Source organism: Trypanosoma brucei, chromosome 6 (assembly GCF_000210295.1).
Source record: "Trypanosoma brucei gambiense DAL972 chromosome 6, complete sequence".
Lineage (NCBI taxonomy): Eukaryota > Euglenozoa > Kinetoplastea > Trypanosomatida > Trypanosomatidae > Trypanosoma > Trypanosoma brucei.
This window is the reverse complement of record NC_026739.1, coordinates 422,049-439,594: the sequence shown is the minus strand read 5'-3', so window position 1 is coordinate 439,594 and position 17,546 is coordinate 422,049. Positions and strand designations below refer to the sequence as shown.

General features: G+C 43.2%; 7 protein-coding genes across 7 annotated transcripts; 6 read left to right on the top strand and 1 right to left on the bottom strand.

Moving 5' to 3' along the window:
- Positions 1–1,115: 1,115 nt before the first annotated feature.
- Positions 1,116–3,035, top strand: TbgDal_VI1770 (protein kinase, putative; the record flags this gene model as incomplete). The annotated part of the gene is made up of 1 exon (XM_011775682.1): positions 1,116–3,035. One exon carries the CDS (start codon positions 1,116–1,118, stop codon positions 3,033–3,035), a length of 1,920 nt encoding a protein of 639 aa, XP_011773984.1.
- An 897-nt stretch (positions 3,036–3,932) lies between these two features.
- TbgDal_VI1760 (hypothetical protein, unlikely) lies at positions 3,933–4,256 on the top strand (the record flags this gene model as incomplete). Its single annotated transcript, XM_011775681.1, has 1 exon — positions 3,933–4,256. One exon carries the CDS (start codon positions 3,933–3,935, stop codon positions 4,254–4,256), a length of 324 nt encoding a protein of 107 aa, XP_011773983.1.
- A 4,588-nt stretch (positions 4,257–8,844) lies between these two features.
- On the bottom strand, positions 8,845–9,174 carry TbgDal_VI1750 (hypothetical protein, unlikely; the record flags this gene model as incomplete). The annotated part of the gene is made up of 1 exon (XM_011775680.1): positions 8,845–9,174. The coding sequence occupies one exon, from the start codon at positions 9,172–9,174 to the stop codon at positions 8,845–8,847; it is 330 nt and encodes a 109-aa protein (XP_011773982.1).
- A 17-nt stretch (positions 9,175–9,191) lies between these two features.
- On the top strand, positions 9,192–11,429 carry TbgDal_VI1740 (FG-GAP repeat protein, putative; the record flags this gene model as incomplete). Its single annotated transcript, XM_011775679.1, has 1 exon — positions 9,192–11,429. One exon carries the CDS (start codon positions 9,192–9,194, stop codon positions 11,427–11,429), a length of 2,238 nt encoding a protein of 745 aa, XP_011773981.1.
- Positions 11,430–11,783: 354 nt separating this feature from the next.
- TbgDal_VI1730 (hypothetical protein, conserved) lies at positions 11,784–13,355 on the top strand (the record flags this gene model as incomplete). The annotated part of the gene is made up of 1 exon (XM_011775678.1): positions 11,784–13,355. One exon carries the CDS (start codon positions 11,784–11,786, stop codon positions 13,353–13,355), a length of 1,572 nt encoding a protein of 523 aa, XP_011773980.1.
- Positions 13,356–14,130: 775 nt separating this feature from the next.
- TbgDal_VI1720 (spliceosome-associated protein, putative) lies at positions 14,131–15,564 on the top strand (the record flags this gene model as incomplete). Its single annotated transcript, XM_011775677.1, has 1 exon — positions 14,131–15,564. The coding sequence occupies one exon, from the start codon at positions 14,131–14,133 to the stop codon at positions 15,562–15,564; it is 1,434 nt and encodes a 477-aa protein (XP_011773979.1).
- A 634-nt stretch (positions 15,565–16,198) lies between these two features.
- Positions 16,199–17,173, top strand: TbgDal_VI1710 (hypothetical protein, conserved; the record flags this gene model as incomplete). The annotated part of the gene is made up of 1 exon (XM_011775676.1): positions 16,199–17,173. One exon carries the CDS (start codon positions 16,199–16,201, stop codon positions 17,171–17,173), a length of 975 nt encoding a protein of 324 aa, XP_011773978.1.
- Between the last annotated feature and the right edge of the window lie 373 nt (positions 17,174–17,546).

The window sequence follows — 17,546 nt, the reverse complement described above, 5'->3', positions numbered from 1 at the left end:
AAGTTTTCCTAGTTTTCTGTCATCTATTACCATTGTTACTCGTAGTAATATGATGTGATGTTATATATATTTCCACCCCCCTTCGCGATGTTTTGTCACCGTCAGTTTTTTTTCTTTTTGCTCCATGGTCTCATTGTGTATAGAAGGAAGGAATGCGTCTTCCTCCCCCCGTGGTGGTGCTACATCGATGGCATGTAGGCATATGCGTGTGTGCCTGCAAGCCTCCACGGGGGCTGATGCTAACATACATATTATGAGAATATGATGGAATTGGGGTGTCATGGGAGGGTTAGAGTGTGAGCGAAACTGTGGTTGTTACTTAATGTTTTTTTTCTCACCTTTTCTTTTCTTTGCTTTTCTTTGCTTTGTTTTCCTTTTCTTTTTGTTATTCTTCAGATTTTTGCATTCAGTACTTTTTAAAATTTTCGTCTTGAATGGTGGGATTGTGGAGTATGGGGCTTGTGCGAGCGCACAGTCCGCACTTGTGCGGTGACGGCGGGTGGGTTCTGCGGGATTACAAAATTTATTGCATGCTTGCTCTATAACTGTTATTATTGTAGCAAATGCTTGTGATTGTTAAAGAGTTGTGACTGGTACTTTAGAATTTGTCAAGTTCTGTTTAAACATTTGGAAATTTCACCACATGCACGTTCTTTTCGTTGTTGCATATGTTCTGTAATTCTGTTCTTTTCATCTGTGCCGTTTATGTTCCCCCGCATCAATGAACAAGGCACAATTCCGCCTGTATTTGCTTCACGCAGCACATTTATATACGAATATATATCCGTATACATATATAAATGAATACGTATATGTATACGTATTCATTTTGTAACAGTAAAGATTGTTTTTCTATCTTTCTTTTCGAACGTACCCACATTCATAGCATCATTTTTTTTCCTTTTTTGTCCCTTCAATAGTCGCAAAAGCCGGACCGTTTGTGGGTGGTATCCGCACAGGAGGAAGAGAAGTCAAGAAAGAGATCATTGGTGTGTCTCGGTTCGCCACCAACATACAAAGAAAGGTTTCAAGAAAAAAAGGAAAAGAAATTAGTAGAGGGTAAATTGTAGCGTTCCTCCTCGCGTGCCACATATACGCACGCTCCCACGGACACCATGTCCCTCTTGGAAAATTGCCACCCGTGTGCTCCACCGGAGGACGGCCATCGGCCACTAGCCGCGGAGGCCCTGCGGCGTCGTGATTTGATATCGGTGAACGCTCGTCTAGCGGGTACTGGTGTTTATACAAGTCGTTTGCATACCGGTGCGGTTACCCCCCGCCCCATCGTACGGACTGTAAAGGCACTTCAGAGACCAAACCAACTCGTACAACTGGACCGAACACCGAGTAACACACTATCTGCAGTCACTAGTGTAACGGCATTCAGTGAGGAAGTAGATGATGTGGCGAGCGAAATGGCGAGTGGAGTGCTAGAAGCCAGTCAAGAAGCACTTGATTCGTGGTTAGGCGAATTGACAAAGGACGTCCCAACGCAAATATTGGAAAACACGCCGGAGGGTGACAAAGCAAGCTGTAGCAGGTCGAATTCGACAAGCGGTGACCCGTCGTGCAGTGCATCGTTACTATCCTCCACGCTTGAGTTTACAAAAGTACTTGAGATGGAAAGTGTGGCCACGTGTAGCACAACGTGCATTGGAGATGGGAGGGCCAGTGTGGCGAGCACGAATCAACTCAATGGTGTCACTGGCACTTCCGCTGTAGACGTCACCGGAAACTCGATCAATCTGTTAGACCGAAGTGCCTCTCCGGCTCTCCGAACTCCGGGTGTCTCCACCACCACAGAAACTGCCCTACGTAGAAAGATCGTCAATGTGCGGATAGAGGAACGTATCGGTCGTGGGATGTTCGGCGATGTATTTCGTGCAACTGACCTGGACACAGGGGCAGAGCTTGCGGTGAAGCAGATTATTGTATCTTCAGATATTGACAGGGACACAGAGAAGCAACTATGCGCGCTGGAACGGGAAATTCGTGTGATGCGCAAGTTGAATCACAAGCATATTGTGAAGTACTTTTCTTCACGACGCGACGAGGGGTGCTGCGCGCTGTTGATATACATGGAGTACATTAGTGGTGGCACCATCGCTAGCAAGCTTAAAACCGAAGGGGCTCTGAGCGAGGAGGAGACTCGTAACTATACTCGACAGTTGCTAGAGGGTTTAGCATACCTTCACAAGCGGCGCATCGTGCACCGCGATCTGAAGGGGGACAATTTGTTTATAACAGGGAATGGCGTCTTGAAAGTTGGTGATTTCGGTACTAGCAAAGATTTGCAGTCAACTATAGTAACGAATAGTGTCGCTGGAACGCCGAATTTTATGGCGCCTGAAGTGATTAACTGCAGTGGGCACAGCTACACGGCTGATATCTGGTCCGTGGGCTGTTGCGTACTTGAGATGCTAACCGGTCATCCCCCTTTCTGGCAGCTAGACAACTGTATGGCAGTTATGTTTGCTATTCTACGAGGTGAACTCGAGAGGCACATCCCAGAGCACCTTCCCGAGGGTGCCAAAGAGTTCATTCGTCAATGTACCCGTACCAACCCGAAGGAGCGTCTAACGGCGCGACAGTTGCTGCGACACCCATGGATAAAGGGCAAGGGAAAGGCGGACTCTGTACGAAGTTGTAGCCTGATGGATTGCTCACTTGCAAGCGCGTGTTCGCAAATCGATGTGGCAAGTGTTACGAACAAGGTTGCAGCTGCGACGACAAGCCCCATTAATGGGGCTGAACGGAGCCGCGTTTCACTGCTTAGCACTCACATTCCTTCAGGACATGCCGTGATTGGCATGAGGGGATGTGGGAGTCTTCTTGGCATCGAATCTGGCCGGCGTCCCCGCATGAACAGCTTCCGCCAGAGCAACGTTCGGCGACGTCTGTCCATCTCATGCAGCAGCAGCACGGCACCTCTCGATAGTCGTACTAGTGACCCGCGCAAGGGTCGAAGGAAGGGAGTGGGAATAGCCGGTGATGCTTGCGCGAGGACGACGAAGTTGCCCATTGTCAGCCGCTGAGCGGAACTCAGGAATCAACGAAGAAAACAAGCAAGCCAGTGCAAAATTTACCCAAGAAGACGAGTCAATTTGCATGACGCCAGACGAATACCTTTTCCTCTATGCTCCCAATTAGCCAATTTAAAAAAAAGGGGGGAATGGGCGGGTACAAAATAGTATCAAAGAATCTAAAGGGATTAAGGTAAAAGAGAATAAAGAAGAAAAATGAAATAACAATAAGTAGTGAGGGAAAGGAATGAAGTAAAAGAAGCAGCACCACTGTCTGCTGGTTTGTATTTATTGGTTTTATATACTATATAACCAAGTTGTATTCCGAAACTAATTTTCCCTACCTTCCTATTTTCCTTTCATTTCCTTTGATTGCCTCTGTCACTTTACCCTCTCTCTTCCTTTTTGTTGTGTGTGCGTGTGTGTGCTCAGCGGGGCTCTTTGTTCCTCTTTCGTCCCCACCAACTGGGCCGCACCGAGTCGTTTGTACTTTGGAGGGAATATTCCTGATTTTGTTATTATCCCTCGTCTAATACCTTTTCATGTATATATATTTATATTTATATTTAAATATGCATATTTGTATATGAGGCGCACACCTTAACATCATCAATGACAACAAGAGCAACAACAGATATTTATCTATATATCTATGTTTATATACGTCAATAGTTGTCCATTTCTTTTCTCCCCCGCATACTGTTTCGCTCGATGTGGTGGGAGTGGCCACGGAGTTAAGTGACCGAGGCAAAATATTCCTGTCCCCTTTTACTTGTTTGCTTGGATTTGCTTTGCTTCAGAATTTTGTTTTGTTTTGTTGTTGTTGTTGTTGTTACGGTGTTCCCTCCTTGTGAAGATGCATCTATGCGTCAGCACTATATATGCACATAGTGTGCTCTTGACTTTCTGATGTTTTTTCCAGTTTTCCTTTATATTATTACTATTATTACTACTGTAGTTGACTGTTGGCATGGTTTGTTGCTGTTCTTCACTCTCTTCTTTTTCCTTTTTTTTTTTGACTCCTCTCTTGTCCACTCTTCACTTTTGGACCTGGGTGATTGGATTTTTTTTTTTAAATTTAAACCCCTCTCACTTTGTTTTTCCTTCTCTCTCTCTTTTTCCTTGTTTCTTGCATACGTTGGGTTGTCTTCATCCTTTCAGTTGTTTTGTCGCTGTTTCATTTTCTTTCAATTTTACTTTGGGGACTATGTGGGGATGAAGAAGGAGAGGTAAATGAAAAGGGGAAATAATATCACGGAAGAAGTACTGGATTGATTGAAGGAAGGAGGGAATATAAATATATATATCTATTGGTTGATGTATTTGTGTTTATTTACGTTATATATATATATATATATATATGTGCACATATGTATAATGGTTAAATAATGATTTTCATTTTTAATAAAGGGGGAGGGGGAGGAAGCGGTTGATGTTTTTTACTTTAATTTATGCTTGCGTATGTGTATATGTGTGCGTAGATGCGCCAAATAAATAAGCAATAGAAAAAAAGGAGAATGAAGGGGCCAAATGAAGCTACAGAAGAGTGAAAGATTTAATGAAATCAGATGGGGACTGATGAGACACATGTGGCGAGGCAAAAGACACAAACCAAAAAACAAAAACAAGAGTAAACGAACAAACGGAGAACTAAAAAAGAAAAAGAAATGGAGGGGGACAAGAGTAAACTACCAAAAAGAAAAAAAGAGGGAAGTGGGGGCAAATAAGAGGTAATGAATGCCTTTTTGTCTTTTTGTTGTTTGTTTCTCTTCTGAATGCTGGATCATTAAAAAATGGCGTGAACCTTGGCATTCCTCCTTTCACTACTTCTCAGTTTCCGTTTCTTCATACTCTAACGCGTATTTCCTTTTGATATTATTAATGTAAATAAATATAATTATGTGTTTATAGCTTCTACTTCTATATTAGTCTGTGTTTCGTGTGAGTCCCGCCCATGTTTTGTTTATTATTAATGTTATTATATTGCAAAATAGATAAAATGTCCCACGTCTTCATTCTTCCTTTATGTTCCCCTTTGATTTTTTCTCCTCCTTACTTTTGTCTTTGATTTGGTTTCTCCCCGACACCAATTGCGGAAATGTGGTACATCGCACGGGAGCGCTTATTTTTGTTTTTGTTTTCTATCACTGCTGTTTTTTTTTTGAGAAGTCGCGTTTGGGCGTATCCGTGTGTACAAATGCAAATGCACACGCATTTATATATTTATATGTTTAAATTATGTTTATTATACCTAACACAGCAGTTATATTTACGAGTTAATACTCATTTTTTTCTTTTTTGCATATATTTGTAAATATTCGTATATTTAAAACTGCCGTATTCCCTTTTGTTCTTTGGTTTTTTGTTTTTATATTCCTCTGGACGGATGTGAGCGAATGAATGAATGAATGAATCAGTACACCAACACACGCGCAAAAGAAAAAAAAAAAAAGAGAAACAACAGCAACAACAACAACCGTCGCTTTCATATCTGTGAGATTATTTTAATATCGGTTGTTCGATATTTCTTATGCCTCTTTTTGTGTTGGTTGTTTCACTTTACTCTTTTCGGCAACACTTTCTCAATTTCGTTATGTTTCTTTTTTCTTTCTTTTTCTTTTTCTAATTTTCTTTTATTTTCGTGCTTATTTGTGTGTTTTTGTATGTTCGACTTCGGTGCGCGCCCTCCCTTACTTTTCCTTCTTTTTTTTTTTACTGACTCTCCTTCTGTGGAATCAAAAAAAAAAAAACAATTTTTTTTTTTTCGTTCGTCCTCTCTGTGGCGTTTTTATTTATTTTATTCCGTTGTCTCTTTTTTTTTTTTTTGTTAGCCTCAAAGTATTCCGTTTCCGTTTCTGTTTTTTTTTTCCCCTTCCTTCCTTCCCTAACCCTCTTAAATATTCCTTTATTATGTGCTTTCCCTTCCCTTCATTTTCCCCTTTTGTTTTGTTTTTCTATCTCTTTCTTCCTTTTAGTCACTTAAGTGATGATCCCCGTTTTTTAGTTTCCCCTGTCATTACTTACAAGTTTTAATTTTTTTTTAAAAAAATTCCTCTCGTGCAGTGTACTCAATGCCGCTGTTGTTTTGTTGTTGTCTTTTTTTTTTGTTTAGTTTCCCTTTTTTTTTTCCCCCTCCGTTTTTCCTTTTTTTTTCCCCCCTTATTCCTCCTTCTCCTTTGATATGATATTCTTTTCCCCATTATTACTCCCTATTATTTTTATTCCTGTTATTATTATTATTATTATTATGGCGGTCCTCTCGTTTCTTCTTTTTTTTTTTATTTATTTTAAATATCTTTCTCTCTCCCTCTTTTGTATTTTACGGGAGCCGTTTTATATAAAACTTCTCCTCTTTTTTTTTTGATTTTATTGTAGATGCGCACCCACTCATGGAAATAAGTGACTAAAAGCAAATAAACAATTTTGTCTGACGGAAAAAAAGTGCGCAATTTTTTTGTTTTTTTTTCTAAATTATTTATTTTGTAAAGGAAAGGGAACGAGAGAGAAAAAAAGAGGAGGAGAAATATAAGCGAGAGTTCGTGTGAATTGTTTTGTTTTTGTTTTTGTTTGTGTGTAAAGGGGATAAATATAGGGAAAAGACAAAAAGAAAGGAAAAAAAAAGCAATAGCAGTGGCAATAATAATAATAATAACACCGAAGAAAATGAAATTGTTTTTTTAATTTTTTATTTTTGTAGGAAATTGAATTGGATTTGTTGTAGTGTGGTGGATCCTTTTCTTTCTCTTTCTTTTTCTTTTGAAAAGGAGGCGTGTTGGACTTTCTTTTGTGTTTTTGTTTTGTTTTTTCACTTCTCGCCGTTATTGCCGCTGCCGGTTTTTTGTAACGAAGCGAATATAAATTTTAAAAAAAAATACCGAAGAAGGGAGAAAATAAAATAAAAGAATAAACAAAAAAAAACACCTCAATGCAACAACACAAGAAATGGATGAAACAAGAGGCGGGTGGACCCAATGGAGTGTTTAATTTCTTTTTTCTTTTTTTGTTTTTTTTACTTATTTTGTTTTATCTCTTTTTTTTTTTTTTAAGCATCAGAAGTGAAGTGTAGAAACGCGACAACAGCAACAAAAACTAAGTAATTAAGTAAATGAATGAATGAATGAATGAGTGACACGATAGGGAGAAACGTTGTATTTGTATTTTATTTGTATTTTTCCTTTTTTTTTTTCTGTTGTTTTATCTTTCAGTGCCTTTGCGTCGTGATGATTACCGCTGTTACGATTTACGACGGTTGTGATATGAAAAAAAAAAAGGAGTTGGTGACACGGTGAAATCTCAACAACAGTAACGAATATATATAAATATAAATAAATATATATATAAATATATATGTAAAGAACAACAACAAAAAAAAAAAGAAAGAAATGAGGAAAATGTGTGGAAGGGACGTGTCCGCTTTCGCTTCCGTCTTTGTTTGCTTGTTTAGCCTCCTTTTTTCTTTTTTTCTTTTCTTTCTTTTTTTTTCTTTTTGTTTCCTCACGAATCGATCACTCAGTTCATTTGTTTAACTTCATTTGATTAATTTTTAATACTTATCAAATGTTTGTTTTCATACACCTTTTTTTAAAAAAAAGAAAAAAAAAACAGTTCCACTGCGGGGTTTCAAGGGAAGAGATCCCATTCGTAATGATGGTAATAATAATAATAATAGTAATAATTGTTATTATTATTACCATTGCACTTTTCCTTACTTCCTTAAATGAGTAACGAATGAAGAGAAAAAAAATAATAATAATAATTATTATTATTACAACAACAAGTATGTGGTTTCGTCGTTACCACCTTACCGCTTATAACCGGCTGTATTACTTTATTATTCGGTTGATTTCATATAAATAAAATAATAATAAAAAAAAATTGTTGTTAGAGGATGCCCAGCATGGGCGAGCAGAGCAAAAGGTAAAGAGAAAGAAAAAGAAAGAGAGAAAAAAAAAAAGGAAAGTGAAAGCATAAGAAAAAAATAATGAAGAAAGAAAAGAGGAATTGGAAGGGGAAGAAAATAACGAGATGAGAAATAGCGATAGTGTTATTATTATTATTGTTGTTGTCATGCGCGAAATCATTTTTCTTAACGTTTTCATTTGATTCTTTTCTTTTCTTTTGTTTTTTTCTTTTCTTTTTCTTTCTTAACTTGTCTAGAGAAGCAAGTTAAGAGGTAGGTATAATGTTTGTGTTTTCATTTAAATATATTTAAGGTTTATATTCATTAGTATTTATTTGTGGGTGTAAGAGTAACGAGAGCGTTTTTTTTGTGTGTGTGCGTATGACGAAGTGATAATATGAGTAAAGATAAGGAAATGAGTTTCTGCTTTGTTTTTTTTTGATTATTATTGTTTTGTCTGTTGTAGTTGTAGTTGTGGTTGTTATTGGTATTGGTATTGGTATTGATATTGTTATTGGTATTGGTATTGTCGTCATTGAATGAAGTGATTTAAAAAATTAATAAAATTATAATTATAATAACAATTATTGTTAGGTGGACTAAGACGACAGGAGAAAAAAGGTAAAGGAAGAAGAATTTGGAGAGGCGAGGTTGTAGATGAGAAGTGCGTGTTTGTTTGTGCCAGTATATAAATGTGTGTAAGTTTGAGGGGTGTTTTATATTATTTATTTTTATTTTCTTACAAAATCTCTGTGAGTGCATCTTTTTTTTTTTTTGCGATCGTGCTTTCAGTGGGTAACCATTGATATGCACTGACTTTGGTTTCTCTTATTCCTTTTCTGCTTATGACCTCATTCCTCTAGCTCCTCTTTTCCTTGTTTTTTTTATTTTTCTTTTTTCCTCCTTCCGAAAAAAAAACCTCTATTTATTTATTCGCGGTGATGTGTGTGTCATCTTCTTATTAGTGTGTTGTGTTTTGCGTATTATTTTTGTTACAAAACAGAGCCACTTCCACTTCAGTGAGGGAGGTGAAGAAAAAGAGAAGTTAAAGAAGAAAGGTGGCGCGCTTAGGTTAGTTTCTTTTTTTTTTTCCCCCCCTTTAGTCACCGGTTCTTTCAAACATTTGAGGTGAGGTTGCATTATTGTGAAATAGGTATACAACCACTTAACACAGGTACTTAAATACTGGTAGCGTGAACATATATTAATTTTTTCTTCATTCATTCCATTGATTAGTTGATTGGTAGCCATAACCGTGGCTCATCATCATGAGTCTTCAGACAAACTGCTACTCCATGCGGACTGCCTTTCAGTTAAGCCTCAACGCATCACTCAATGAAGGTTTGGCTGCGATTGGGCGCTTCGACGGGAAAACACCATCACTTGTGTGTGCGACGAATACCCGTCAGGTTATTGTTCATACGCATGACACAAGCAACCCCCTAGCGGCTCACCGTGAGGATGCTTCGGTAGCTCCGCTTCGGACTTTTAACTTTGGTAAGGCACTAACTGCATTGGCAACTGGACCAATAGGTGGGAGATATGAGAATGAAGGCGTTGATGCACTGTTTCTTGGTGAAGCGAACTCTTTGTTAGCATATGACGTAGAGCGCAACTGCGAATATTATTATAAACAGGTGGAAGATGGCGTGAGTGCGGTAGTGGGTGGTGTTGTGGGCCCAACAGCAAAGAGCGGACCCGCTCCACTGGCAATTGTGGGTGGGGACTGCGCAATCAGCGGCTTCAACTCAAGTGGAGAGGAGGTGTTTTCCACCATAACGGGTGACAGAGTGACCGCGTTAATGCTTATGCCCTGGCCAGACGCGGGCGTGTGCGCTTCAACATCAACGCTGAATGGCTCACCGGCGTTAGTTGCGGCATCAGAGGATTTTGAACTACGCGTGTTTGACGGTGAGGAGCCGATCACAAGTGTTGGTCTTGCAGACCGTGTGCATAGTTTGGTGTACAGTGGTGTACCGGGCCGGTTTGCGTATCTTTCAAATAGTGGTACCGTTGGCATATACGACAGATGTGAGCGTTTATACCGATTGAAGGATAATCAGCGACCGGTATCTGCTGCTTTTTGTGATGTGGATATGGATGGCGTGCCGGAGCTCATCATCGGTTGGAACAATGGAAGGGTAGAGGTGCGCAGCGGAGACGGAAACGAGGGGACTGTTCTTTGTAAGGAAACATTTGACGCACCAATAAGTTCTGTTCTGGTAGACGACTACCGCCAGAACGGGCAACCGTTGCCGATCATATGTACGGTTGATGGAACGGTGTGTGGCTTACAACTGACTGGTACGATGGGAAGGCACGAAGCGATGGTTGCGCAGCGGGAAGGGGCGCTTAAGCTTGATATGTTGATGAGGGAGAAGCAAGCGCTCGAGAAGGAGTTAGCAAATGTGAAGGAGCAGCTAGTGAGGCAGAAGAGTGGTAGGACGGATGTGACTTTACCGAAGGTTGGAACCGGTGTGGATTGCAAATTACAGCCAAACTCGCAAACCGGGAAGCTTGATGTGGTTTTCAGTGTAATCAACGGTCAACAAGATACCATAATTTACGCTTGTATCCTCAGTAGTGAGGCTATGTTTCCGGAAAAAGGGCACATTCTCTTTATGCCACAGGATCCACTGCCTACACTCGTTTGCGGACTTGATGTTCCACGGGGCCCGGAGGTGACACTTAAGGCATCCGTTATGGTTGGTTCTACCAACGCAGTTAATTACCAAGTACATGAAGTCGATGTTGTAGTCCCGAAGTTTGTCATGTGCAGGTTGTGGCCAAATGAGTGGTGTAGGGGATCCTTCTCAGAACCCACAGGAAGCGTTACTTTGCAGCTATCAAAGGATTTTGACTTCGGTAGCGTGTCGCTGTGGCTTCAAAAAACGTTTGACGTACCGTTGGATCGTATTCCGGATACTGCGAGCGATTTTTCTGTTCCTTTTGTGGATCTGCAGGACCGCTCCGGATTGGTGATTCGGGGAATTCTCAGTAGATGTGAGTTGCAGATATGTGGTAACTCCATGGATATATGCAGCATCCTTGTCGAAAGTTTTGCTACGACATGTGTTACTGAGGCAACGTCCCGTTGTGATTTTCCGGAGGACTTCCAGCAACTGCAGGAGACGGTTGAACGTGTTATAGATCTTGATAAGGTGCGGCAGAAACTGAGTGATGACATAGCGGAAGCTGCAACAAACATAAAACCGTTGCTTGTGAGGGCTGAAGATTCGAGGCTGATATCGGACATTGTTAGCATGCGTCGCCACTACTCCCAACTGTATGAACTTGACAAGGAACTTATTGATGAAAACTTGAAGCTGTCCAACAATTTTAAAGAATTGAAAAGCGCTTTGAAGCGTCTCAATGGGTTTATCGCGAAGGCGGGTAAGCTACGTATCGGCAGGGCGAGAACACAACTTGTAGCCGAGTGCCGTGAATGCGTAAAGGCAAGTAACATGCAGTCGGTGATTAATCTCATTCGTACTGGCGAAAAGTGAGACCTTCTCAAGGGTGAAAGATCCGCGCTCAGCTTTGCAGAATGAAAAGCTTTTCGTATTCGATTTATCTTTCCTTTGCCTTCCTTCCCCCTGAACACATTAGTGTTGTATTTTCCCACAAGCACATACATAACTTCTGTTTTATGCCTGACACTGGTGGTACTGGATTCCACTGTTCGCCCCATCATATATTTCAACTCTCCCCCTTCCCGTTTAACCAACCCTGCTTTCCTTCTCCCTCTCCAGCGGAGTGTTGACGTTTGAAAGCGGAGAAGAAGCCCCATTTGCTTTGTAGTAGTGCGTGTTGCAGCAAAAGGGATTCGTTACCTGTCCCTTAGGAAGCAACTTGCATAAATGCTCCGTCGCCTCGCCGGGTGTGTCGCTTTTCGGAAAAATGTTGTGAGGCCATTCATGAACTCTACGGCTCTGTTGTCGTCGCCTCCTGCAGCTGTGTCTGCTCCAGTGATTCCCAAAAGCGGTAATGAAGGAAAGGATTACTCAGTGGCGAGCGGGTCCGTAGATACGCCAGTCCTCGATCAGCTGGTTGGTTATTACGTCAACATTCAGTCACGCAAGATGTACTACAAGGATTTCTTGCGTATTGAGCACCAGGCAGTACGGTGGGCATTTGCTGACATACGAAAGAATAGTGAAGCGCTGGCGCATGGTCTTCTTCAAACAGGCTTGCGCCCCGGACAGAGGGTGCTGGCGATACAACCGTGCAACTGCGAGACGTTTGTGCTTCAATTGGCATGCGCCAAGATTGGGGCTCTTCTTGCTGTTGTGCCCCATCACAATATAAGCGCTGACAAACTTCGGTTTTATCTTAATGAATTTCAACCACACCACCTCATCGCTCGTGAATGGATCGTCGTACCGGAGGTTAAGCAGGGTGTGCTGGTGGAGCGTAACATGCACTTCTGGGATATGATTTACAATGTCATACCTGAGCTAGGACTATCGTATCCAGGGCAACGGTTTCAGTGGGTGCACTCTCAGGAGTTCTTCTTCCTTAAGAAGGTGGTCATCACAGATCACAACATGAACTTACTGGGAGTGACGCCAATGCGTAAGATGCTCGTGTGGGGCCCCTTTTCTTACTATGAGCAGCGGTTGCGTCGTCTCTCTGCCCTCCTGCATCCCGATGACCCCATCCTCGCCCTGGAGGACCCGCACCCGGCACTAGAGGACAAGTTGCACATCACCTATTCTCACCGTAACTGCATTAATGCTGGGTTCCTGTTTGGTAATCTCATGGGCCTGAAGGCGGAGTCGCGCTTTGGTGTAATGCCTAACCACCACGTGGACCCTGTAGGCGCCATTGTTGCACCGTATGCCGCACTTACGACTGGAGCTGTTCTTGTGCACATCCACAGTGACATGTTTACAGACGACCACGCTATCAACGGCATAGAGAAACTCTGTGTAGAGGAGGTAGTGGGTATGTTGGGTAAGAAGTCAGACTTTGATCTCCTGCTTCGTCACGCGGGTAACTTTGATGCAGATCAATATGAACACCTCAAGTGGGTGGTACTTTTTGAGGACGCGAGTGAGCCCACTGTGGGCGATGAGTATTTGCAGAAATTAGCGAAGGAGCTTGGTCTTGAAGATGTTTTTGTCTTCCGGGGGCCGCTGGAGAGTGCATACATGGTCATGTGGCGTTCTTTAAAGCGCGCTCGGTGGGAGATGGTTCCGCATGTGGAAGCAAAAGTGGTTGGTGATCGTGGAACGGCCGATGCGAGGATTCTTGCGGCCAACACTCGGGGGAATTTGAAGCTGAAGGGCCCACATATCTCCGCAGGTTATTACAACAATGCTGGGCTGCTGACAGAATTAGTAGATGAGCGCGGCTTTTGCAGTACAAGCCGCGAAGCTGTTATGGATGAAAGGGGGCAGTTGACGCTGCATGGCACCCAATTGTACTAGGTGGGATACTCAATAGCACATTAAAGGAATGTAGCTTCAAAGAAGGGGAAATATGCCTACGACTTTACTAACGAAAAAGCGCGAGTGTGTTGCAAGGTGTGCAAACCAAGCTGTGATGTTGCATTTTGGAATATGCGGTTTGCCTGTCAGTTGGGCAGGACTCGTGTATGCTGCGGGTGAGGTGGTGTGGGTCATCTTGCGTGCTTTGCCACTTCACCTCCATCCGTAGAGTGAGGTGTCTGTAGTGTCTGCAAGCGCTCACTTTGACCTCCAAGTTGTTGTGGGTGGCAGTAGGAATGTTAGTTACAACTTTAATAGGAACTCATTGTCGCCATCATTGTTTCTGTCGGCTGTACTTGGGGAATATTTACTCTCCTTCGTAGGTGTACCGTCTGAACTTCTTTTTTGTTTTATCGTTCCGAAACAGATACCAACAAATGATAAATTTGGATTCCTCCCCGGATGTCCCGTTGAGTTGGCCTCACTCTGCACGGGATAAACTGAACAGATGACTGGGTGTAGTGTGATACGGTTGACAAGCGCCAAAGTACATTCACAAATGGCAGAAGATTAATGGAGGAAGGTACCCTCCTTCACCTGCACACGGCTGAGGTAGCAAATTAGTGGTGGTAGTAGTACGAGGTGAAACGTTTTGATGCGATGAAATGCGTACGGTAAGTCATGGTGTGACGCATTAGCAGCTGTTACACTTTGTGGCATTAGTATCTATTCTCCCTCCACTCAAGAGTGGGGTAAACAATTTATATATATATATATGTATATACATCTTTTCTCCTATTTTCAACCAGAAATAGTGGAGGGAACCTATAGTTCAAGTATGAAGGAAGCAAAAAAGAAAAAGTTACTGCGACGGCAGCGGCAGGAAGAGTTAAGGGAAAGGACCAAGTTCATAAGAGAGCGTCTGCAAAACGCTGAAGAGGTTGAAGTGCAATACGTTCTCTCCTCCGATAGCGATGGTGAAAAATCACCCGCTGATGACGTTACTTCTCGCGCTGTGGCCGAAACCGGTAATGTGGATGTGGAAGATGAGGACCGCGTGCAGCTTCCGTCCATCACGGTGAATGAGGCCGCGGGTTCGAAATCGAAGAAGAACAGACAACAGCGGCAGAAAATGTCGTGGGAGGCTCTAAAGCTAGCCGTCGCGCAGCGCTACGGTTCTGATGTCAGTGCCATGGTCTCTGAACACGACGGCAATGCCGAAGATCCTCTGTTTACTGTATTCTTAAAGTCTGTACGGCGAACAGTGCCTGTACCGCAGCACTGGAACAGGTTGCGTGCTTTCATGGCCAATCAGGCGGACCGCGAGAAGGCTACAGACCTTGTTCCACCGGAGATCGCTTTGCTAGGTGTCGAGCGGATTCGTGCGACACGAGACAAGAAGGCAAGTATTGACCAAGTTGCTTTTGTGTCGTGCTTCATTACTGGCACTCCGCTGCAGCGAAAACGATTTAACGTCTCTCTAAGCCGGTTTGGCGATGTGTTTTATGAGGGTAAATGGCTACCAAAGGGATGTCATACACCAGGCGTTCTTTCGCAGCGGCTTCGGACGGGGCTTGGGATGGGACCGCACTCGCCACCACCATGGCTTTACGGCATGCAGGCGATGCGACGACTTCCCCCAGCATACCCCGGTTTGAAAGTTCCTGGCCTCAACGCTCCCATTCCCCCAGGTGCGCAATGGGGTAATGGTGAGGGACAGTGGGGACAGCCGCCACGTACGGAGAGCAACACATTTCTATTTCCTGGTGTTATGGACGAGGTTGCTGTGGAAGAGGCTCCACCAGTGTATTGGGGAACTGTACCACCTCTTACTTCCAGCTCAGGTAGTCATCAGCAACAAAAATCAGTAGTGTCACATTCTGTGCAAGCTCAACCAACCCCAGCGACTGTTTCGACAACCAAAACGCCCGCACCGGTGACGACACCGCCACCAGCGATTAACCCCGTGCCGTTTCATCCGCAAGCATACACACCTGCAACGGCTGTGGGATACGTTCCCACAACTCCTCAAGAGTATGTTCGTGTTCAGGATAGCACTGTGGGGGCGACCGTAGCTTTGGGATCGGTGCTGGTGCCCAAAGCGGCAGTTGGGGCGGCAACCATGAATCAACAGCAACGGCAGCAGCAACCGCAACAACAACCACCAGCGAAGCAAGTTGTCCCCCCACGTGCACCAACAAAATTTTGAGAGGCCGTGGCTGGGAAATAAAGCGATGAGCGTATGCGTTTGTATCACTTTTTGAAACAGTGACGCGGGTGGTGCATTTGTGTGGGGTGGGGAAGGTGGGTGAATGTGCACTAGGGAATCGGGGGGGGGGAGTGGTGGCTTCGTATGCCTGCATCCTCATATATAATTTTTTTCTTTATGGGCTCCATTCGCTTTCCCCTATCCTTTCCCATTCTTGTGGTTCCACCGATTTATGTGGTCGAAGATTAGAAGGGGGGGCGCAACCTTCGCAAAAATGTGAGGAATTGCATTCTTGATGCTGCGGTTGCGTTAACGTACTCGTTACGTTTCCTAACGCCTGTCTTTTGAGTCCTTGCAGAGTGTTTGCGCATAATAAATCTTATTTGTATAACGACAAAATGCTGTTGATGGAGAGATTGGCATCTGATCCGCTCAATTTAATCATTGTGTTATTATCACCATAATTATTTTTGTGGAGATATGTTACGGGTGCGAGGTGGGGGTTGACGACCTGTTGCTCATACTTTTCCTCCTTGTCGCAACGTTGTAATCGCAAGAGAATACAAGTGTTATAAAAAAGGAGTAAAGTAAAGAATAAAAAGTTACGAGTAGCTGCTTTCGGGGGGGGGGGGAAATGTTGAGAGATGGTGACCGTTATACCTTTCAGTTCGCCGAACTGAGGGGTGATTCATACTACACGGCGTTTGGTAAAATTACCAATAGTTTTCTGCAAATGTACCGTAATACGAAACATTACGAGTTAATATTGACTGCATTCCTTAACCGCCTCTTGGAGGACCCTACTAAAATAAGCTCGGAGAATTACAAAATTCTCGGGGATGCGTTGATGGGTTGTATTAACACACTTGTTGCAGAGAGGCAGGCGCCGGAGCCAATCCGCCGCTTGAAGGCACGGGGTCCAGATTATCGGCGGTGGAACGAGAACGATGAGGATGAGGTGTTTGAGGAAGAGAGCGAAGAGGAATATGATGAAGGACCTCAGATATCGGAAGAAGAACAGAAGAAACTGGAGGAGGATCGCATCGAGAGGGAGCGCTTAGAGGAGGAGCGCATAGCCGCACGCGAGGAGGAGCGCCGCCGTAACGAGGAGGAGCTTCGTTCCCGCGCCCGGCAAGTAGATCGAAGGGCGATGAGCGAACTTCTTCAGCACGTGGCTGTGATGAACCCTGGTCAAAAAAAACCAAAAGGCGGCAAACAGCAGAAACAAATCAGTGCAGAGACTGTGGATGATATGGAGATGCAAGTGACACTCTTGAGGAAGGAAAAGGATCGTATTCAGATGGTTCTGCAGTACAGCGAGGAAGATCTCCCTTCTAAATTGGCTGAGGCAAAGCAACAGCTAGATGAAGTTGTCTCAAAACTCAACGCCCAGGGCGGCGCAAAGAAGGGTGACACCGGTACAGCCAATATGGGGCAAAAACAGCTGAGCTCACGTCTTTCGGAGTTAACGCAAAAACAAACGAAGCTCACCATGGAGCGCAACCGTCTGGCGTTGCAACTTAAAACGGAACCGTGTCCGCTTCGTGAGGAACTTTTAGCAGTATTAAAGGAACGAGATGAAGCGCAAGTCAAGGTTGACTTTGCTTAAAGTAATGATAAACCATACCTTTATTAATTATCTTTATCAGTTTTTACCCATCCCACCTTAAAACAAAAGAAAAAAAATTCTTTATCACACCGTTAAAACTACACATCATGTTTTACTCATCGTGTTAACCCTTTACAAACGCACAATTGGGTTTCCTTTTGGCATTTTGTCTCACTTCACTTCACTTCACCTCACTTCATTTCTTTTCTCATCTCTTTTGCTTTCCTTCCCTCCCCTCGTTTGATATTTTACCGTTGCTTCCACTGTCGTTGTGGATTTGATCAACAACATCTTCACATGCACCCACACACGCAAAAAAAAATAATAAAAGGAAAATATCTTCAGTTCCCAACAGTTACAGGGATTTTTTTGT